A 24,103-nucleotide genomic window follows, 5' to 3' on the forward strand; every position below is an offset into this window, starting at 1 on the left:
TGCTCCTGCGAACCGAAAAACCCGTCCGACGACCATACTTCGTTAGTCTGATTCGTTTGATGTTGGATCAAATTGGTGATTTTGTCCAACATCGCACCCACCCGAGGTACGTCAGAAGAAATAATCAGCTGATCAGAAATGTCTCATGGATTGCCTAATTGTTCGTTGCTATATACGAAAGTCTTTATAATATTTACGAGCATCATTCGTCAAACCGTCAACGTCAAAATACAGGTAGAATGTGGTGTCCTTGTTGCTATACGTCAGATAATTGTTGATCATCACGACGGTCTCGGTCTGACTATTTTGTAACCGTACCTGTGTCCGGCGGTTTCAGGAAGATTTTCTGAACCTCTTTCGCTTTCGGTTGATCCAGAATCCGGAGCAGCACGGATTCAGTTGAGCCATCGCGAACTATTCGTTGGTTTTGTATGAATAAGTTTGAGAAACAAATCAGTTATCAGGAGTCAGAATATATTGGTTTAAATGGCACGTTCCCCGTATGTAATCGGGGATTTGTGCCTTGCCGTGTATTTTTAACATTCCCTGAGCGGAAGAAAAGGACAAGGAGGTATGGGGAAGTAGAATTGGAAGGGTGGGAAAAATAACAGCACTAAAACAAAAATAAACAACAGGTAAGTTAAACTCACAAGTAGTTTAACTCGTCTGCGAGTAAGCCTAAAGTTCTTTGCCACATTGGATAAGAAACTTTAGTATGTCTCTGAGTTTCAGGCGTCCAAACATAGTTTCGTCTATATAAGGACGGCCGAAAACTCGAAATCGCAATTGCGCTACCGTTGGACAGTTGCATATCAGATGATATGAGGCTCCGCAGTCGGATTCACAAAGATCACATGAAAAAGACTCAGCGCGCTGAATAGTTGCCACGTGATAATTGAGTTTGCAGTAGCCGATTGAAGCCTTGGTCAGCATGCCGCAGCGGAGCTGCGAAAAACGTAGGAGATTTTTCGAATTCACTGGGCACGGTTGTTCTAGAAAGCCTTTGTTTGGCGACACGGTTGTAGATTTCTCCAATAATTACGGTGCTCGGGCGATATTTTTTCCCTTATCCAACTTGTTGAAATTGGCAGCGCGGGCTCAGGACCAACGAAGTCAATCGCTGAACCTGTCCTGGCCAATTTGTCAGCCCATTCATTTTCAGTAATACCGAAATGTCCGGGCATCCAGACAAGGTAGATAGTGTCGACACAGCTTAGTTCTTCGATTTGGGTTCGGCACGCGATCACTAGCTTGGACCGTGATTTGTCCCAGCTAAGGGCCTTGATTGCAGCCTTACTATCGGAGCAGAATTTTATAACTCTGCCGGACAAACTCAGTTGAAGGGCCGATTGTACCCCGCACATAATCGCAAAGATTTCTGCTTGGAATACAGCACAGTATCTACCTAGTGAGTCCCTCCATCAGAGAACCGTCAGTGTAACAGACCACTTGCGTTTGTTGGGAATCTTCAAATGGAATGTCCTGTAAGTAAAACTACACGTGAGTGTAATATCGCTGGAGGCAAGAATTGTGACCAAAATCGTGTATGACTGGTAGCACCAATCAACGCCATGAGCGCCATTCTTTGCTGATGGTTTAGCTTTGACTGGACTGTCATCACCTCTCCCCTCTGCCACTACACAAGGCATCCGTATGATAGTATTGGACGTTCAATTGTCGTGTAAATCTAATAGATGTATTTAGGTTTGAGACCCCAGGTCTTTCCAAAAGTTCGTCAGCACTGCCCGAAGCCCATGCACGTTTTCTGTACTCTGAACTCTATGTGAGCAGACCAATTCAGTTTGGAATCCAATATAACTCCAACGTATTTGACTTGATCTGCACACAGTAGTTCCGAATCAAATAACTGAAAGAGACGAATCCCGGTTATCCCGGTTATATTATTCGCTTCTTCGTGAAAAGAACCATTGACGTTTTGCTTGGATTAATTGATAATTTAACTTGTCGACACGACTGTTCGACAGTTCTTAATGCCTGTTGCATTAAGTCAAAGATTGTTCAGATGCAAGATCCAGTAATTAGTATTTGGTAATGGTCAGCAAACCCGTAATTTGTAAATACAAGTTCATTGAGTTTTTTCAACAAGCCGTTCGCTACCAAGTTCCATAACAAAGGTGACAGCACGCCGCCTTGAGGACAACCGCAAATACATAACTTCCGTATCTCAGCCTGTCGCACTGGCGAGCAAAGTATGCGGTTACTAAGCATTGCGTTCATCCAATCCGAGATACATGCAGGTATCCCATGACCGCGCGTCGCTTCCAGAATAGACTGGAAGGACACATTGTCAAAAGCACCCTCAATATCTAGGAATACACCCAAGATAGATTGCTTGAGCGAGAAGGCTTCTTCAACGTTGTAAAAAACATCGTGAAGCAGAGTGATCGTGGATTTCCCACACTGATATGCATGTTGCATTTTGTGCAGTGGATATTCATCTAAACTAACGTTCCTGATGTGATGATCGATTATCCGTTCCAAAGCTTTCAGAAGAAAAGAACTTAAGCTGATAGGCCTAAAACTCTTGGCTTCTTCGTAGCTTGAGCGCCGCCCTTTGGGAATATATCTAACAGTTATTTCTCGCCAAGACTGGAAAGCATAATCTTTTTCAAGACATGTTTAAGAATATCAAATCCCTTTTGCAGTAACACGGAAAGTATTCTATCTTTTCCGGGAGATTTGTATGGAGCATAGTTGTCAACTGCCCACTAGACCGATTCAGTGGAAACCAATGTGCATGCTAACGCCCACGAGTCCGAATCACCAGAATGAGATCTGTGAACATTGTTCAGCTCCGGATTGGTACAACCGGGAAAGTGTATGTGTCGAAGAGACAATTAAGAACATCTTTTTCGTCCGTCACATAAACACCATCTCTGGTTTTTAAGGAGTTCATCTGAAAATCATTCGATTTCGAGAGAATTTTATTTAACCTGCTAGCCTCGTTCAAACTAGAGACATTAGTGCATAGGTTTTGCCAACTAGCAGCTCTGCAGATCTAAGACATTTCTTATAGGCACTACGAGCTGACCTGAAAGCCCTGGAATCATCACGCTGATGCCGGTTCCAAGCTCTTCTCATATCCTTCTTCATTCTTTTAAGCTCAGGCCTCCACCATGGGGTTCCCCTAGTCCTTTTAACAGTACGAAGTGGACAAGCTTCTTCGTATGATGCTACTATGAATGAGTTTGTCGTATCCACGACGACATCTAAGTCGTGTAGTTGACTAATTGTTGGAAAATATCCTTGAAATTTAGTCACCAAGTTTTCCAAAAAGAGGTCCCAGTTTGTAGATTTAAGATTACGATATGTTACCACATTGATGGTGACATCAAAATGATCGAAAAATGTATGATCGGATAGATACGGTCCAGATTTGCCCATTTCTCAACTCATGCAAAATTCTATCGGAGCAAAGCGTTATATCTAACACCTCCTCCCTCCCAGACCTCGCAAAAGTTGGTCGGTTTCCTATATTCATAATATGGAGATTTGTACTACTTATGTACTCCATCAGTCCAGAGCCTCTCAGATTGATGTCTGAGCTGCCCCAAATGATGTGATGAGCATTCGCATCAATGCCGACAATGAGCGGAAGCCCATTTCTGCTACACTATCATGCAACGCTTTTGAAATTATCAGAAGGAGATGACTCGTTATGCGGTAGATATGTTGAACCATATATGTATTTTTGGTTACGTTACCGACAGTCAGAGTAACTGTCACAGCACAGATATCGCGAGTTGTGAGATCCGATATGAAATACCCGTCAATAGCCTTATTTGCAAGAATGCAAGCACGAGGCATTTCACGTGGGTTAGTCATGCCTGTCTTGTTGTAAGCAATGAAGACAGTGTAAAGTAAATTTCCAATATAGAATTTTCTTTTATGGAAGTACGGTTCTTAAACCAATGCTATGGAAGATTTCCTACCTGCATAAGTGGAGATAAATTCGTAGTTGCTGTACGTTTATGCTGGAGATTGATTTGTGCTGTTCTAAACATTGTTGATCAGAAAACTACATTTCTTTTCCAACGTATATTGCACAACAAAGAATAGAAACAAATAAGAACATTCGAACGTGAGCAGTAAGAATACAGTAACGAAGACACCATGGACGAAAACGATAACGCAAGAGAGAGCAGAACCGATGACCCGCAAGTTGTGGCGGGCGATGCAGCTAATATGTCGCGGCCAAAGGAGAATATCTTAACACACATCAGCAAACTGTGTTAACAACAACATTGTTAAAAATGTAAAATCCACACTGAGCCGTTTCAAATAAACAAGCTAATAAAATAGCGTTTGTCACAATTCATATTGGCCACCAAAAATGCCGTCGATTTCTAGGCGCCTTGAAAGAATATGATACAGAAACATTCGTAAAGTCCTCGTCCCAGAGACACATTTGGCATGTGAAACCCCACGAAATGGCCGACAAAACATAAAAATGAGCAGTGTCGAACCGCTGCTACTGGCTATACAAGATTCCGAGGTGCGTTCAATTCTTGTTTGGGGCAGCGTAGGAAAGGTAGGAAAATCGGTTCAGTTTAGCTCTGACTTCATCGTTATAACTAGGTACCACAATATGTTTGCAACATAAAACATACAACAGCTTTAACAGAAACCGGGGTAGGCACGCACATACAATCCAACGAGCAGAAGCACACCGAGTGAGTGAAAATCCATATTGTGGTGGCTGAAATTTGATATTTTTATTTACATTTTATTTATCTCCCTTTCCAGCGGAGGCATAGGTTTTGTTCTCTTAGCTGCTGTAGCTGCCGTACGAAGGAAGTAGGTACATACAATCATCGGAACGATGATGAGGGGAACGACCCAAACACAAAAAGTGAAGACTGACATTTGCTTCTTCGGAACTCGACTCGAACAATAACATCTATGCGGTACAAATATCTTCCATTTGTGTCTTTCAAGACCACTTATTGCGAGCTAGATATCACCTTGATTAGATTTGTATCACGGCTCATACTGAAGTGCTAATGAGCAAGGACACTTTCGGGCTTCGGTCCCATCCGAGACAATACCGACAATTAAAGGGCATTTTTCATTATTCCAATTGACACAATTTACGCAGTTGACAAATGACACGAAATGGAATTGTAAATTGGAATTTATTGTTTTGTGTTGTACAAATTGGATTAAATGAGAAATGTCGAATAGTGATGTTACCGCGTTTGATGTGGATTGGATGTATGTAGGTATGTATGTAATGTACTTACTCTTTGTGCTCTGCTGCTCGGTCCCGTTGTCGCCGGTTCTTGAACCAGTTGGAAACCTGTGAACAACAGGACGGAAATCAGTTCGGGGTTGTTACTGTCTGGTAATAAATTTTTTATATCTGAAAAACTGGAAATGATCATTTAATATTAATAATAAAAATTTAATATAATCAACTTAATTTAATTTTAATATTTTAATATAAGGTTTGTTCGCGACAAAATCTAGACACCTGAATATCAAAAAATGGAATATTTCTCACAGATATGGACATATTTGTGTTCTATCTAAGAATACATAATTCTTTGGCAAGTAAAAAGTGTTTTGAAAAATAGCGCCGAAAGAATTGCGTGTTGGAAAAGTTATTGTGTGCGGTCGAAACGAATCAGGTAATCTAATCAGAATACTTCTAAAAAAGTTTAACCAATCTATAATGATATAAGTTTACGCTACTTTAAAGGATATCAGGAAAACGGTCGGTTCTCAAGGTAAAGAGGGACAAGTCTGTCTTTGCCAAGAGATATGCTGGTGAATTCGAGTGATTCGTAGTTATGCTACCAAAGCTCGACCCTCATCAACAGAAGACAAAAGTTAAGCCCGGAAGGTATTAAGCCTGTTCTAAAGATCCTACCACTTCTAGTTTTCCGATCTGTATACTTTACATCCTTGCTCTCACTTGAGTACTACGGCTCTAATTTTCATAACTTTCCCTACCCAGTAATCTCTAGCTAATTGAATGTCGTTAAAATGTAAAAAAGAAAATGTGACTAACATAGTCGAAATAAAAAAGGAAAAAAGTATCAGAAAAACTATTGCTTGAAGGCGGTACTTGTTTCATCACTTCGAAATGGCAGTCATATAAAATCTTCACTATTGTGTGATCTTGGACGACCAGCCTTGATTACAACGTCATTAATTGGGAGGAAATCATTTAACTCTCAAAAAGGCAAGAGGTCTCAGAGGCCCGGCTAGTTACAGTTCCTTAGTTTCAATGAACTAGTAAGTTGATATGCAAATGATCGAGCGTTTTCGAGCTTTCGATTCTCTAACTGATAAAACGACAAAAATAAGGGGTTTTTAATTTTACTTGGATCTTAGGAGCGATGATTCGTGAAGTCATAATTTTAACTTGCTTTTTTGAGGGTTCAAGAATCAATAGATAGCAATTCCTTGGAGCAACAAATCATAAAAAACTGGAAAAACTGTCAAAAATCTTGAGACAGTAATAACTCTTCAGAGTAAGAGCGGTACTATAAGTAGTACAACATGTAAAACATTAAAGACCCCCCTTTATCGTTCCAGTATTTTCGTTCATAGGAAAGATTTGTTGTATTGTACGAAGAGCATACTTTTTAAATTTTTGATTTATCGTTTTCAAACCAACAAATTAAAAATTAAATAAGTTTGTCGCCGTAATAAAGTGTGGCAGTGGAGTAGTGGTAATGACATCAAATAGAAAAGAACTAGGGTGTCTTTAATTATTTTACATACTGTAGGTAAATGATTTGTTGGATTATTTAGGGCCCCAAATTCTCATATATATTCAATGATGTACGAAACTCAAAGGATTCACACAATGAAAAATACATACGTAAATCTGCTACGAACAGGTTTCGAACAAAACACTTTCGTAAAATATGCGAATTTTTCGTATATATGATAAATGATTCATAGTTCTACGGCAACTTTTATATTTTCATTGCGAGTTTTTAGTAAATATCACGAAACGACTTTCGTAGGCTTATTACGAATCTGTTTCATTAGTCAAACGAATTGTTTGATAAAATACTCGAAAAAGTCTTTATAATATTTATGAGCATCTTTTGTCATATAAACGATTTTTCCGAAGAATCCCCAGAATGTTATGTACAAAATATTTACGAATTTTTTCGTATATCTGTTAAAAAATATATTAGATGCTTTCATTTCGTGAACTAAGAACATGACGACGTGCTGAACGAAAATTTTCCTGATTTTTAAATATTTAGTGTACATTGCACGCAATTCATTGTAGAAAATGATTCTATTTTTTGTGATTCAAGCAAAAATTTTCGTGATTTTTAAATAATTGGTGCACATTGCACGAAATTCATCGTAGAAAACGAAACAATGTTTCGTGATTTAAACGAAAGTTTTTGTGATTTTTAAATATTTAGTAAGCATTGCACGAAATTCCTCGTAGATAACGAAGCTATTTTTTGTGATTGAAATGAAACCTAGCCAAACATGTCAAATGGTCCTAAGTGCAAATGACAATTTCTCTTTGTTTACTTTCTCTTTCGCTAATATCTCGGCAGTTTATACGTTTGTTACTCCACAATAAGAATAAGCTAGTCGAAATCAGAGTTTTTCGATATATCCTGAAACAATATTGAACAGTTTTAATATGACGCCCTCAATAATCAAAAGAGAAAGTAAACAAAGAGATGCTTTCATTTGCACTTAGGACCATTTGACATGTTTGTCGAGAAATGTTTCGTTAGTTTCACCTGATGTTTGTATATATCACGAATGTTTCGTTAGTCGCACGATTCGATTTTCGTTCCCCGAACAAAATTTTCGTATCTTTTTTTTATTTTTAAGGATCGATGTGTTACAACATCGATTTTTTAGATTGAAAAGATCGATCTGGCAAAATCGATATTTTCCCAAAATACTCTTCAATACGAAAGATGATTATAGCAATTTCTTGCTATTAATGAATTAGATTCGTAATCAACGCAAGAAATTTGTTTGGCGCTAATCACGGGTTTTGCAAAACAATCCCCAAAATACTAACAAAAAAATTTCTACGAGAGTAAATATCACAAAAAAATAATACGATTATGCCAGATCGATCTCTTTCATATAAAAAATCGATGTTGTCAAACATCGATCCTTAAAAATAGGATGAAAAAATATACGAAAATTTTGTTCGGTGAACGAAAATGAAATCGTGTGACTAACGAAGCATTCGTGATATATACAAAAACCTGGTAAAACTAACACAACATTTCGTTTCAATCACGGAAAATAGTTTCGTTTTCCCCGATGAATTTCACACGATGTACACTAAATATCGCAACAAATTTCGTTCATCAAGTCGTCATGTTTTTCAATTGTGCACAGAGATGCCAGATTTGCAGACATGTCTGCAAATTCGCAGATTTTTTATTTTAGCTTTAGATTTTTTCGATGATGCAGATATTTGCTGATTGTTTAGTTTGGTTGCAGATATTTACAGATTTTTTAGTTTGGTTGCAGATATTTAGATTTTTGAAAATAAAGGCTTTTGGTTACACTAGTTTCAAATTCACTTTAGGGATTTCCCCCATAAGCTATTTCTCTCTACTTATCTTGGGCTATAAATGCATTATTTTCATTTAATACAACACATCATTAATAAGTCATTTTTGGTCAAGAATAGTTTCTCTGACACTTTTTGTTCTTCCCCGACTTTTAAAATTATTATTGCAGACATTTAAAAAAAGTAGTTGGCAGTTGGGAAAAATGTTGAACATTCACCATTCAACCGTCTCCAGAGTGTTGAAGCGGTTCCAGGAGCGGTTGACGTTGGACCACGGCAAAGGAGCTGGAAGAAAACCGGGACCGGAGAACAAAAAGACGGAGGGAAAGGTGAAGCGGATGATTAAAGCAAATCCCAACCTCTAAAGCCGTGATTTGGCTAAAAATATCGGCATGTCGCAGAGCTACGTCCAGAATGCAAAGAAGAGAGCTGGACTACTTACATACAAGGTACAGAACTTCCCAAACCGCGATGAGCGGCAACAATCGACGGCTAAAACTCGGGCACAGAAGCTCTACGAGAACATGCTGAAAAAATATGGCTGCTGTGTGATGGACGACGAAACGTATATAAAAGCCGATTTTAAGCAAATTCCGGGGTTGGAGTTTTTCACCGGCAAGAGCAAGTTCTATGTGGACGACAAATTTAAGAAGAAGAAAATGTCGAAGTTCGCCTCCAAATATCTCATTTGGCAGGCCGTCTGCTCTTGCGGACTGAGGAATGAGCCTTTCGTGACAAAGGGCACAGTAAATGGCGAGATCTACAAATCTGAGTGCCTCGAGAAGCGCCTTTTGCCGTTCTTGCAGCAGCACGACGAAGCTCCGCTATTTTGGCCAGATTTGGCATCATGCCACTATTCTAAAAGTGTCCTGGAGTGGTATGAGGCCAATTCTGTCCATTTTGTTCCAAAGGACATGAATCCGCCAAACTGTCCGGAGCTGCGCCCGGTGGAGCAGTACTGGGCAATGATGAAGCGGGAACTTCGAAAGAGCAAGAAGACAGTCAGAGACGAGAAGGACATGTTAAGAAAATGGGAAAAAATGATGGAGGGCATCAAACGAAAATGCGTTCAATTTTACACTTAAGGCTCCATCGATTAACTTTTCTTTTGATTTTTGAAGTAAATATATGTATAAAACTACCCTAAAATTTTGGTTTGATTTTAAACATTATAAGAAAATTGGCATGAAATTTTCGGTGTCGCAATAATTTCGTGTTCGCCCTTTATTTACAATGCAAGAAAATGCTATGCTGTAGAAAACGACAAAGGGATTCGTGAATTGTATAATATTTTTCGTTCTGTTTACAAAATTATTTTATCAGTGTAGTCGTCTTTTGACGACCTCCTTCGTTACTAAATGCATGCAAATCAAAACATTAAAACAAAGTCCCCTTCTTTCTTCGAAAACGAATAACAGGATGGCGACTTCCTTTTTCCTATGATAATTTTCAATTCTCATTTGAAAAAGAAAGTTGCTGCTTCTGTTTTTCGTTTCCGAAGAATCGAGAGAGAAGACTTTCTTTATTGTTTTGTGTCTATTTAGTAACGAAAGTGGCAATCAAAAGACAACGGTGAATGCTTTGAGTTTCGTCGTTCATTGAATAGATAGTTTAAGGGGGCAGGGAGGTTAGGGGTTCCAGCTTGAATTTTTTTTTTGCTTACACACCAATGTGGCAAAATAACGCAGATTATAAATTGGGGTAAACTTATTTACTGACGAGGAGAAACCGAAACACAAAAATATGACAATTTGGCAAAAGGTGGTCTGTATTCCAATTGGCATCGTGGGGAGGAGTTCTGTATTTGAGGTGAATGGCGACATAGTATGGCCTCGCTCGGAAACGAATTCTGGTCACCCACACGTAAAATCTTGCATTGACGCATCACGCCTCGGGAACATATATATAGAATATGCATTATTTGACCGCCTAAAAGGTCCTCCAAAAGATCCAGGAATGAATGACAGTGAACCACAAGCCAGCAGCTGGAGGAAAACCGGGAACAACGCGCAAACAAACCGAGAGCTCATTTCAATTGGAATCCGAACACTTTGACGCGAACCTTGGGTTCTGCTTCGTTGGAATTCAACGCCACTCGCCTGCTTCCGTCCACTCGAAAACTTCACTGACGAGAAACGCGATGAATGAACTATATCGCCGGTGGTCGGATGTCAACCAGCATAACACGTCCTTGGAATCTGTCCAGAAGTACCGCTTGGTAACCGTGATGGGCAGTGATGCATTTATCGTATCCTCCAATCGGAATAAGGCCCCTTGCAGCCCGGACTTTGGGATGGATAGGAATTTCAATGGCGCCACCCACATACATTGATTGCTCCTTTCAATAGAAATCCGAACATTTTGACGCGGACCTTGGCCAAAAAACTTGATGTCTCGCAAAGTTTCGCAAAGAGGGCCAATAAACAATGCGGATTGAAATCGTACAAGGTACTGCATCTCTCCACTCGGGACGAACGCTAGCATCGTGTTGACAAGACGCACGCCCGGAAATTCTACACGACGCTGATAACGAAACACCTGTGATGATGAATGATGAGACCTACATCAAAGCGGATTTTAAGCAGTCGCTGGGACAGAATTATTTCACGGACAAGGAGAAGTTTTCTGTGGATGAACTTTGATGAAGCTATCGAAATTCTCTTCGAAGTACTTGATTTGGCAGACCATACGCATTTGTGGCAAACGTTGAGAACCATTCGTGCCCAAAGGCACCATCAACAGTGAGATTGTTTATTTTAATTATTTTACAACCCATAGGCTAAATAAATGGGTTGACGTCTAATTAAAGTGTTGTTTCTTTTTTTACTGTTTCTTTCTTGACGATGCTCAAAACCACTCGGGAATATGCAAACGGCCACGCGGTAATAGAAACATATACGTAAACGTAGAATTATTATACGCGAAATTACAAACGCAGTAGCATACACGGCGTACTAATGCTCGCGCGATAAAAAGAACACGCACAACAACATACAAACGCTCGAGGTTTTCGCGATAATACAAACCCGTTCGCACACGCAATTATTGACGCATAACTACCCCAAGCAAACGTATACCCCCATGATCATAGTCCAATTTCATCGCCAATGCATGGTGTTTTATAGTGTTTTAAATGGGATCAACTCATGACCATGGTCCATATAAAAACCCTTTGGTATATTTATAGGTTATTGAAACCATCACCATGGTCCAGTAGATACCATATAAAATCATTTATGGGTTATTGAGACCATAGTGTTTCGATGTGTGTGAAATGTGACACGGATCATATTTATGGTCTTTTCATGGAGCTGTTTGGTGTCTGAGACCATGAGAATTTGCTCGGGACGCCAATGATCTCGCACTTACGAATTTATAAACGCGGTCTCAAGTTCCAACATACAAACAGCCGCACTTGTGCGATCATCGATCGTACTTGATCGGTAGCTTCAGAATTTATATACACTAGACATTGTTTCTTTCATTTGGTCATTGCCATTGTTTCTGACCCATACACTCAAAATTAAATATCAAAACGATGGCTTTGCGAACATTCAAGATTCCGAATATGCAATCGGCTTCACGGTTATATAAACGAATTCAAACACCCGAAGTTATACACACCCGACGTTAAATGCCCACGCGATCAAATCCGTTAACATAAAAACGCTTATGCTTTTCGCGATAAAACAAAACTGATCACGCATGCCAATATGCATACATAAAAGCACTCAGGGGATCGAGTCAATGTGTTAGCACTTATCGAGCTCAAGTTAGATTATACCAACATCGCCTCCGACGTGATCATGAATCGGTCACGTCCAGAACCTCCAACTTGTTCTTAGCAGCCTACACCCAAAACGAATCTTTGAGAGCGGAAAGGCATCTGTTTTTTTCGCTCACGAACTGTGAGCGAAAAGCTCTCAAACGATGCGTTAGTGTTCAACCAACTGCATACTTGTACAGTACAATATCGTACCCCATGGCTCATGCAGTGCAGAGATAACTTGAACAATACATACCATCGGCTCCATTCTGCCCCTTTTCGTTGCTGTTGTGCTATCTTTTGACAAACGTCATTTTGGAGTAATCTGAGTTAGATATGCCACATTACTTGTCTAAAAAATCTCTAAAAAGTGGCGTTTACAGGGTTTTGACATTCTGCTTGGTTACTGAGATATAGCGAGAAACGTGTTGAGAAAATTTAATTTTTTGCTTCAAATGTCTGTGTCTGAGGATTGGCTCAAGTTATCTTGATGCATAAGATGTTTTTATGTGTAAAACTACCTGAGAAACACAATGGCATAATCATTTTCCAAATAAAAATACTCGAATTGTGTGAAAAATGTAATTTAAGTTTTCACATGGAAATATACCCAAATAGCACTTGTAACAAGCAACGACTATGGTTAGTTGCATAAGCATAAGCTTTTACACGTGCGCTTTTTTGGTTGCTAAGCCACCTCAATAATCGTTGCCGTATACCTTTATGTGACGAATTATGTTGCTGAAACTGCTAGTCAACAACCGGTGTTGCTCGGGTAGCATATTTGGTAAGACTGTAATCAAAAATAACTATTTTTCTAGATTCCTTGGCTCATTTCCTTCAAAATATGTCTCACCGATTGTTTATAGACCAAATGAAGCCAAAGATATGAATAAAAGTTCATAATTGATGATTTTTTCCACGGAAAATTTTCCAAGCACGATTATGACACGCTGTACAAATTTTGTCATCAATACACACGTGTGAGTGCGACTTTTGTTTATAGTAAAAACTCGCATCATAGTCAAATGATCTTCGTAATATTTAAGAGATTAACACAGAATAGATAGAAGCATCAATTGTCTTCTTTGAATTGTTTATACCATTTACAAGTTTCAAGATATTCAATCTCAAACCTTAAAAATCGTTTTTATCGAAATGTGCAAAATGGCGCTTGTCATAAGATAGCACAACAGCGACGATTTGTGATCGCTGCTGCTATGATGAGAAGTTTATATAGCTCATTTGAAGTAGTCACTCATTATGTGTCGTTATGGCCTAAGGAGTAAAGTAGGCGTTTTAGCGAGTCGGTTCCAGTCCTGATGCTACCCGTTAATCTTTTTTCTAGTGAGGTTTAGTTCCCAACACACACATACAAACGAACTATTAATAACAGCGGGGAAATGGTACAAAACGAAAAGCGTCAATGACGATGCTGGAATACCGACGCGGTGGCAGGAAGGCGAACGACATTATCTCACTCATCATTAGTTTGAAGCTTGTATATGCCATTTTACTACTCCACCATTGCACAGTGGTCCAGATCGCTAATTTAGGAGGAATTTTTACTTTCTGACAAACCTGTATAATTTAGCCGTATCATGTCTTAGGATGAATTTGTGTACTTTAGAAGATGCTTCTTTTTATTGGAATAGTTATTAGGGTGGTTCTAATTTATCTAAAATACGAAAATAAACTTTTTACTGATGAAAGATAGAGCTCCACAGTCTTCCACAAAGTTGTAAAGTAACTTATTTTGAATAAATTTGTTGAACATATTAAAGCTCTATCTCTTTTAGTTTTTGTTATACAAGAAATTTAAAAAAAAGATTAGGGTGTTCCTGAAAAAAACGTTTTTTTAGTATAACTTTCGTATCTTTTACTTTTTGTTAACACAACCTTTGAACAGCTTATTGAAAACTTCAAGCCGAGTATTTTTCTCCAAGACACCGAAGGTCTAACTTTTTTCTTTAAAAAGTTATGGACACTTTTCGTTAAAAAAATAGCCTATTTCAAGGCTCAATATCGCTGATGCGGGCACCTAAAATTGAATTCTGTTTCCACCACATGAAAGACCATACTTATTAGTATATTTGAGCAAAAATTGGCGAATACGATATTTTTTTAAAATTTGCAATTTAGATTTAAAGTTTGTAGTTTTGCAGGTTCAACGCATTAAAGCATTTACACACATATCGTTGTATTATGAAAAAAAGCCACTTTCAAATATCATTCTCTCATCGCAGCAAGCTTTGCATAAGTGAAACGACTGTCAAAAAAGGTTTCCGATTTTATTCGTTTTAAATAAAACTAGTAAATATGGATATTAGTCGAAGAGAGTTGGCGAATTTGCTTATTGCTGGTAAAAAGACAGATGAACTGCTTAAGTTCATTACAAGTAGTAATCCAAATGTAAAATTGAGACTTGTTAGTGCTCGGAAGAAAATAAAAATCTTCATGTTGGAATTTAGAAGGTTGTGGATTCGGAGTAAGCGCACGCAAATTCGGTTTGAGCTGGAAAATTTTGTGTGGCTTGAAGGAAAGCTAAGATTCGAAGTCGAAGGTAAAGGTAAAGGCCGAAAGAGGAAACCATTTTCCGAAATATGTCGCAGAGCCAAAATAAAAAGATTAGGAAAGTCCAAATTGGGAATTAACGCGGATGCTTACCGGAGTTACGCCGAAGATACACGATTGCTTTATGTACGCCTGTATGGTTGGTACGCTCTCTCACCAACCGTGCATAAACTCCTGGTCCATGGAGGAAGCATTATTCAACATAACATGCTGCCAGTAGGTATGTGCAGTGAAGAAGTTCAAGAAACCAGGAATAAAAGTATTCGCAGATTCTGAGAATTCCACGCACGCAAATTCGATCGACTCGTCAATCTTGATGACGTTTTCAAGAGACTTCTTGTTTCATCAGATCCTATAATTTTTCTTAAATGTAAACGTCGAATTCAACGAGCACCGCTGGATATACCTGAAAATGCAATGCATCTACTTTTGAATTAATTGGCATTGAATAAATTCTCCTTATATAAATCATAAATTGTTGTCATAGCCAAATTATTTTTAATGAACACATTCTGTATTGTTGATATGTAAGCAAAACAGAAAAGGAAATACAAAGGCTTTAGGCAATTTCTTTTATGTCGCTATGCGATAAAATTTAAAACTTTGGTTAGTAAATTTAAAATTACATGCTTAAAAAAAATAATATTTTCCAATTTTTGCTCAAATATACTTAAAAGTATGTTCTTTTCTATGGTTCAATCCGAACTTACTTTTATTTGCCCCAATCAGAGATAATGACATTTGAAAAAGGGCTATTTATGAGCGAAAAGTTTCCATAACTTTTGAAAGTATAAAGTTAGACTTTCAGAGTTATGAAAAAACGTGGATTGAAGTTTTCTAAAAGCTGTTCAAAGGTTGTTTTAACAAAATATAAAATTTCTTTCGAACATTAACAAGTCTCAATTTTACATTTGGATTACTACTTGTAATGAACTTAAGCAGTTCATCTGTCTTTTTACCAGCAATAAGCAAATTCGCCAACTCTCTTCGACTAATATCCATATTTACTAGTTTTATTTAAAACGAATAAAATCAGAAACCTTTTTTGACAGTCGTTTCACTTATGCAAAGCTTGCTGCGATGAGAGAATGATATTTGAAAGTGGCTTTTTTCATAATACAACGATATGTGTGTAAATGCTTTAATGCGTTGAACCTGCAAAACTACAAACTTTAAATCTAAATTGCAAATTTTAAAAAAATATCGTATTCGCCAATTTTTGCTCAAATATACTAATAAGTATGGTCTTTCATGTGGTGGAAACAGAATTCAATTTTAGGTGCCCGCATCAGCGATATTGAGCCTTGAAATAGGCTATTTTTTTTAACGAAAAGTGTCCATAACTTTTTAAAGAAAAAAGTTAGACCTTCGGTGTCTTGGAGAAAAATACTCGGCTTGAAGTTTTCAATAAGCTGTTCAAAGGTTGTGTTAACAAAAAGTAAAAGATACGAAAGTTATACTAAAAAAACGTTTTTTTCAGGAACACCCTAATCTTTTTTTTTAAATTTCTTGTATAACAAAAACTAAAAGAGATAGAGCTTTAATATGTTCAACAAATTTATTCAAAATAAGTTACTTTACAACTTTGTGGAAGACTGTGGAGCTCTATCTTTCATCAGTAAAAAGTATTTTCGTATTTTAGATAAATTAGAACCACCCTAATAACTATTCCAATAAAAAGAAGCATCTTCTAAAGTACACAAATTCATCCTAAGACATGATACGGCTAAATTATACAGGTTTGTCAGAAAGTAAAAATTCCTCCTAAATTAGCGATCTGGACCACTGTGCATTGTGTCGTCATGGTACGGGTAGTATAGAGGTAGTTTTACCGAATTGAAGTTCGTCGGTTCTAATCTAGATTCTGATATCAGAATTTTTTTTACTAGAAGTTTCTGGTCACAAGTTATTTATAGCAGCGGAGAAAAGAATGAAACAAAACAACATGCAATGCAAGCAGCAATGATGATGAGATTGCTTGTAGTGGTCGGGTGGAGGGAATGTAAGGTGTAGAAGAAAGATACGAAACCAAACACCAACAAAGTTTGTGTGAGTGTGTGTCATCTCGAATTGTGAGCGGACTGCTCAATGTTCAAAAAGGATTGCTTTTAGGAATGAGATTATGAGCCCAAAAACAAAAAATTTGAGCGCACCGTTTTGGGTGTAGGTCCGCGTCTTCAGTCTTCGCTTCAAAGACAAACTAACCAGAAGTCTCAGGGCGCCTTGGTTGGATACTCTAGTGATATGCGGGAACGAGCTCTTTTCTTGATCTAAACCGTACACTCAAACTCGTGGTTCGTGAGAACATTCAAATGTCCACGCGAATATACAAGCGGTTACACAGTTGTAGAAACAAATTTACACACGTGACACACATATCAAACCTGTTAACATACAAACGCTCGAATCATGCACGAAAATACAATTCCGGTTACAAACTTGAACATGCAAATTTGATCATCCACGCAAACTTACGCCCGCGATCAACACTGAAAGCCATTCGATAAAAAAAATAACTAAATCAATTCTTGTTTTCCTAATTAGTTGATTTTAACAAAAAAATAAAATATGTTATTAAATTATCTCTTATTTTTGCGAGATTCTAAAATAATAGTTATTGAAAATTATTATTGGTTTTGACAGCACACTAGCCAAGATACACACCCTATTTTTTATTTTTGATTATAGAGGTTTTAACCTTAAGGTCATTCGCCTCTTCGGGTTAGAGAAATCTCTTATGAAAAATTTCTAACCCTATGTGCGGGGTCGGGACCCGAATCCAGGTGCGCTGCTACAAGGCAATCGATTTACCAACTACGCTACGCCCACCCCCATACACACCCTATTGAAATACATCGAGTAAGAGACAGCAACTGTGTCTATAAAAGCTGAGCATAGTGGTCATGCAGTTAGGTAGTTGTCTCAGCTTTAAAAGCTTGTTTTAGCCTGGACCCAACCACCTGAGTCACTACATAGACCACACAAATTTAGCTGACCTCATTGCCGGTTTTAACTAGTTTATCATCAAAAATATATCAAAAGAAGGAACGATTTTCATTGTCATTTTGTTTCAATACATGTATACCACTGAAGATTGAAAGTATTATCGAACACTATGAAAATTTTTCTATTTCTATTTCACATCTAGAACTAGATGTGGAATAAACTTTATTCGTAGTGCTGGCTTATTAAATAGAATAGAATTAAAAATTATACCTTTCATACGAAATTAAAACGTCAATCAAAATTAGTCATTATTTTGAAATATGTTGTATTTAATGCTGAACTAGTTTAGATCAACAATGAGATCAGTTGAATTTCAGTTGTTCAGAAATGGTAGTGTAATGGCATATACGTTTGTGACCAGGCTGAAACAAACGTTACAAGCAGAGACAAGCTTTTAAAGCTTTTACCCAGGTAAGTTTTGTGCCTAGGCTAAAACCTCCGTATGCAGGCTGAGACTGACAACAAACAACAAAACAACAGCGCTAGGTTATTGTTTTCATTAAAAAGTTGGTTTGCTCAAATATCAACTAGACGAAATCAAGAATTCAACTACTTTTTTGGTTGAAATGAGATAATTTTTTTTCTCCACTAATGAATTTTTTCGATTACAGAGGTTTTAACCATTAGGTTCTCTTCTGATTAGAAAAATCTAAATCTACAATCCTATGTGCGGGGTTGGGATCCGAACCCAGGTAAGCTGCGCACATGGAAATCTATTTACCAACTACGCTATACTCGCCCCCTCAAGGAGAAAATTGTTTTGAACCACATTTGCGCGTTGGGGGCCAAAAACTTATAACTAAATTAGTTATGGAATTCGCGTTTCGACTTCATGTCATCAGAATTTGATGCTAACTTAGTGCCAGGACTAAGCTAGTGCCGGATTGGCCCTTGCTCCAAAAATGTCCACTAAGGAGAAATATACCATAGTGCATATTGCATTGGTTTAATAAGCCAAACAAAGCTTCAACTTTATTAATTCCCATTAGCCTAATTAGAATTACTTTTCTTGCGGGACATCACGCAGGACTAGGGGGTTCAGAAACATAAATAGTGTTTTCGCTTAGTCATGTCAGTAAGTTAGTCTCGGATTTTGATGAGCTGAAGTCGAATCGAAAATTTCATAACTAATTTAAGATTTTCTAGACCCTCTGCACTGATCTAGCCCTACGCTAATTTTATTGCTACCAAGAAAATGAACAGCGAAGATTATCAGATACTGCTTGAAGACGTTTTCGATCTGCTCAGTTGATCTTTCAACAGGATAAATCGCCGGTACATTCCAGCAAGTTGGTCAAGTTTCCGGTATTTGAATTGCCTCCCATTTCTTCGTATCCGATTGAAAACGTTTAATAAAAATGTTATTACCTTAATAAAATTACGCGAAAACAGAAACTGTCATCTTAGATATATGGTTCTCAGCCAATTGAAATATTCCTTCTCAGTGGAACGTTTAATCGACCACTTCATTCGGCTTGTTAAATTGGACGAGCACCATCTGCATGCAATGCAAAATGCATATCAGCGGGGAAGTCTACTGCCACCCTGTTACACAATGCCGTCAACAACATTGAAAAAGTTTTTTCGCAAAATCGATCAAGTTTAGAAGTTTTTCTTGATATTGAAGAAGCTTTAGACAACGTGTCTCTCGAATCCATTTTGGAAGCAGTTCGAGGTCATGGAGTACCTTCATATATCACGAACTAGATATACGCAATGCTTAGCAACCGACATCTGTCCTCATCGTTAAGACAAGAAGCGATAGGGAAACTGAATGTCTGCGGATGTCCTCAAGGTGGTGTGCTGTCACCACTTCTATGGAACCTTGTCGCCGGCTTCTTGAGGAAACTTAATGAGCTTGGGTTGCCGACGTATGGTTTCGCCGATGATTATCATATAATGATCACCGGTAATTGCATTAACACACTTTTTGATTTGATGCAACAAGCCTTATGTGTTGTTGAGCAATGGCGCCTTCATGTTGGACTATCGGTTAATCCAAATAAAACATCAATGGTGCTTTTCACGCAACGAAGGATTACAACCGGAGCTCGTCCATTGCAGTTTTTTGACGATGAAATTATTATTGCAGATCAAGTTAGCTCACATCTATTTCGAAATCAAAAAGCTTGCATGGCCTTTGGCCAATGTAAAGGGGCTTTCGGAAAATATTGGAGAATCAAACCCAAGTACATTCAGGAGATCTACACAACAATTGTTAGACCAATACTGGCGTACGAGTGTCTTATTTGGTGGCAGAGGTGAAAAAGTTTTATGAGAAGATTTTTTAATCACTATCTTCCTGTCATATGCAACATATGATTTCACTGGTTTAGTATTACTCACGAGAATGACGCATCTCGTGCACCGATATTACTACCTTACCGAAAATAGTTCAAAAACGGTTGTCCCGTTCCAAAACGTAAGATGGTAAAAAGAAACTTAACCTATCTCAACAGTTAAATAAGTTTTTCCTCCGATAACGAACAAAGGTTTAACAACACGTGCTGGATGCATAAAAGAAATAACAATCAAAAACATATCGAATAACAATGAAATCATCTTGGAACAGAGAGAATAGACTTGGAAAACGTCTTCTTCAAATTATCCTTCTTGACGAATCAATCTACGCTTCATTGCTCCCATTGAAGTACAACAAAACCAACAAAAAATGAGACATGAAACAAAGTATCTAATTTCAATCCACCTAGTTTTCGGTGATGATATCCAGCCTGAAGCGGTAGAAAAAAGAGCAACGAAACCATGCTAACAATAACAATCCGAAAAGTTAGATAATTTTATCCCGCTCCGTTCGTACTCTTTTCTTCCACAATGAAAATGTTGAATGCTCGACGGTGGTCGGCGGCGGAGCGAACGCTAGGGAAAATGGATGTTCCCCTTCGCTGCCGCCAACTGCCATCAGCAGCGATATCCCATCGCAAAACTTTGCCGATAACGCCATGAAACAGGATGGGCCACTTACCTGAGTGGTGGTTAATCCGGTAGCTTCGGCCAGTTCCCGTTTCTCCCTCGGCGAAGGATACGGATTATGTGTGTACCAATCTCGCAGAACCGATCTTGATTTTTCCTGGAAGATAGCGAACAGAAAAAAACGTGATCTAGAATACCCTAAAACACTATTCTAACGAGTAGGATGCGTTGCTTGAGTGGGTTTATTTTTTGTTTTGCTGTTGATGGAATGCATTTAATAAGATTTCCTCATCAAATTGCTTTCATCGGGATTATTGGAGATGGACCGATGGAAAAGATTTACAGAGGATTAAAGAATTCTACACAATGGTTGGCGTGTCTAATTTTATATGTGGAAGCACCTGACTTACCTTGAAACAGTAGCTCGTTTCCTCTCCGTCCCATATCGTCCGGGGCAGTGGGAATTTGCGTCGCACTCGGTACTTGCCAACGGCCCCCAGAGGTCGTCCCCGGAGTTTTTCCGCTTCTACGTAGTGAGCTGAAATTTGGAAAAATAAATCAATGAGTTACGACGATCAATGAAAAGCTATTGTTTATAGGACGCAACCTTGTCATCGGTGTTCAAATCATAACAAAGAGCTTCACTTCCTATATGATACGCTAAAACAACTAACGTTAAATTTGGCTAAATTAAACCAAGTTACCGTTGACCGAACTCTTTCTCCATTTGTCTTTTACTGGCGTAAAATGTGCATGCTTTTTCGAGTGACTCCTATGGCAGTTTCAAGAATCCCCAACAATGAATCGCAAATCTTGGGGTAATCAAGTTTCGAAGGCTCATTTTCGTATCGTGTGTGAACACATTGTAAACATTCCTCCTACCGAAAACGGCTGCCATGGGAGGGCGCAGACTGTCGCTGTCAGCAATCCGAGCAAGCCCCATAAAAACAAATCTGATCCGACAGCCACACAGCGCGTCTACACATTTTCAGCTGATCCGATGGTTTAGGTAGTAACATCACGGTCGTATATCTGCGCGTATAAACGGCCAGAGGCACGCAGCTTCAGTCCGGCTACAGGTCCTACTTGGATGGACCACCAAAACAAACAAAAAAAACAATTTTATTCCAGGTCCGAGATGCCAGTGAATTCAGCACGTTTATCAAAACGAGTAATAAAATGAAATTGATATCTGATACCCTGTGCAACGTGCTCTCCGCGCCTCCGTTTCCCACACCGAAACACGGCTGTGTCACCATCGCCACACCACACGCACCAGTCCCTTCCAGTCCAGTGCAGGCCCAGCTGGTCTCACGGTGAAGCGTCGTCGCTGTCCAATTGTCTACAGCGATAGATATATATGTTGTCACCCGTAGCGCGAGACCACAAAGCTAAAGGCTGGCTCAGCGAAGTTTTCTCTCCGTTTCTTCCCCCTTTTCCGACAAACCATGGCGAAAGCAACGATGACAAAGACCAAGAACACGAAAACTATCCGATTCTCGTGGATCTTCGAGATCGTTATGATTACCCTGGTGTTATTATTTTTATTATTACCTTAGTATAATCGTTTTCAGCGTCGTTATCAAAAAGTACATCTAAGTGAGAGTGATACGTTTGGCCACCCCGGCAGTGGTGACTGTTTGAGAATCGCCATCGTCGAACAAGCGATCATGAAATCCCCGCTGAATCCGCGCAGCCCGTTTGCTCAGGTTTGAAATATGGCCCCTCATGAAAGTTCTATCGTATGTCAGATCAGTGGAGGTGCTCATTAAAATAAGTACTTTAAATTTCCTGGTTATCCTTTTTACTTTTCTTATAAAAGAAAAGATAATATATAATCTTTGAGTCAATTTCTAGCTAAGGTGTCGGTGTCGAACAGCTTTATTTAAAAAAAATCGTAATCAGTGAAATTTCTGGTTATCAAAGAATAGACTTTTCCCTTTCATTTGCAACCAATAGCAAACCGAGGACCGGAACCACTTTTAATTTTAAAGTTTTTTGTTTGAAAATTTAGCCTTGCAATGAAACTATAAAGCGGCCATTCGTATACCACGTAGACAAAAATATTTGTTTTTAACCCCCTCCTCCGCCTCCGTGGACAATAGGGTGGGACAAAAAATAGATTCCAGCCCGAGCAACTTTTTAGGTGCCATTTGGGTCCTAGAACAACTATGCAAATTATTAACTCGATCCCTGAAACTATATTGCTTCCTAAAAATAAATCGTTATTGGGTTTTTATAGAAAATTTAACAAAGAAACAAAGTCTCGAAAACCACGAATCGATCTGACGCACAGTGATCACCTTCCATACAAAAGTCGGACAAAACCTCAAAAGTGGCCCGAATTTGAAGAAAACTTCACATTAAGGTAATTTTGTGACGCTGAATTCATATTTGATGTTTATTTTTTGTTTTTTATTGCCTCAAAATTTTGGGAATTAGGGTGGTTCGAAAATTCAACATTTACGAATATAAAGTACACTATATCCAAAAATTCAAAAAATCGGTGTGGTGAATTTTTTAGCAGAACACACATTTTTTCGATTGTTGATATTCATAAGACACATCTATAAATTATATTATTAATCAAAGGCGACCATGCATCTCCTTCAGACATATCATGAAAAATCACCTTTTTTCATATCTCGGGGCAGAAAGGGGCAAAACATGATATTCATATTCGAAAAGTACACTAATTTTCAAGTATCATGAACAACAAGCGATCTTTCCGAACTGTTTCAAATAAAAGTACAGCCACTTTGAACATTGTAACTTTAATTTATTGCATCATTTATTATTTGTTATTCATGTCTGAGCGAGAAGACAGGCTTGTATCGACTAAATTGAATAGCAACTATAATTCCAGCGAATAACCTTTCAAATGAAACCAGTTCGATTCAAATTGGAATCTTAACTAAAAAGATATATTCATTTGAATAACTTAGGTTTGAAAATAGTTTTTCTCATAATTCATCATCTATTTCACCTTTGAAGTTCTGTAAAAAAACAGGCTTTCGTCCTCGGAACTCAATATTTTGAGAAGACTCTACTTAACCTGTTAAGAAACAGAGAAAAATGTAAAATCATGAAAAATCTAAAATAAAATTTTGGGGTTTTGTCCGGCTAGGCGACACTGTGTGACGCTTTAGAAAAAAGTTATTAGGCAGAAACCGATTGTTGCTCTTACGATTGATAAAATATTCATTCTTTCTAGCACCACTGCAGTTGGTTGTCCAATTATATGCAATTTTGTTATGATCTTCTTTTAATGTGTCTAA

The 24,103-nt window shown here is 38.2% G+C and overlaps 1 protein-coding gene across 1 annotated transcript in view; it reads right to left on the bottom strand.

Annotated features, from left to right (window-relative positions):
- The window catches only part of LOC131687243 (homeobox protein six1-like), a 324,314-nt gene that overhangs the window by 14,689 nt on the left and 285,522 nt on the right, over nt 1–24,103 (bottom strand). Inside the window, exons 5-7 of the mRNA XM_058971316.1 lie at nt 21,236–21,363; nt 20,878–20,982; nt 5,265–5,320 (exon numbers count right to left, since the gene is read on the bottom strand). Of these exons, the coding sequence (XP_058827299.1) occupies nt 5,265–5,320; nt 20,878–20,982; nt 21,236–21,363 (289 nt within the window). The remainder of the gene's footprint in view (nt 1–5,264; nt 5,321–20,877; nt 20,983–21,235; nt 21,364–24,103) is intronic.

Source organism: Topomyia yanbarensis, chromosome 3, assembly GCF_030247195.1.
Source record: "Topomyia yanbarensis strain Yona2022 chromosome 3, ASM3024719v1, whole genome shotgun sequence".
Classification (NCBI taxonomy): domain Eukaryota; kingdom Metazoa; phylum Arthropoda; class Insecta; order Diptera; family Culicidae; genus Topomyia; species Topomyia yanbarensis.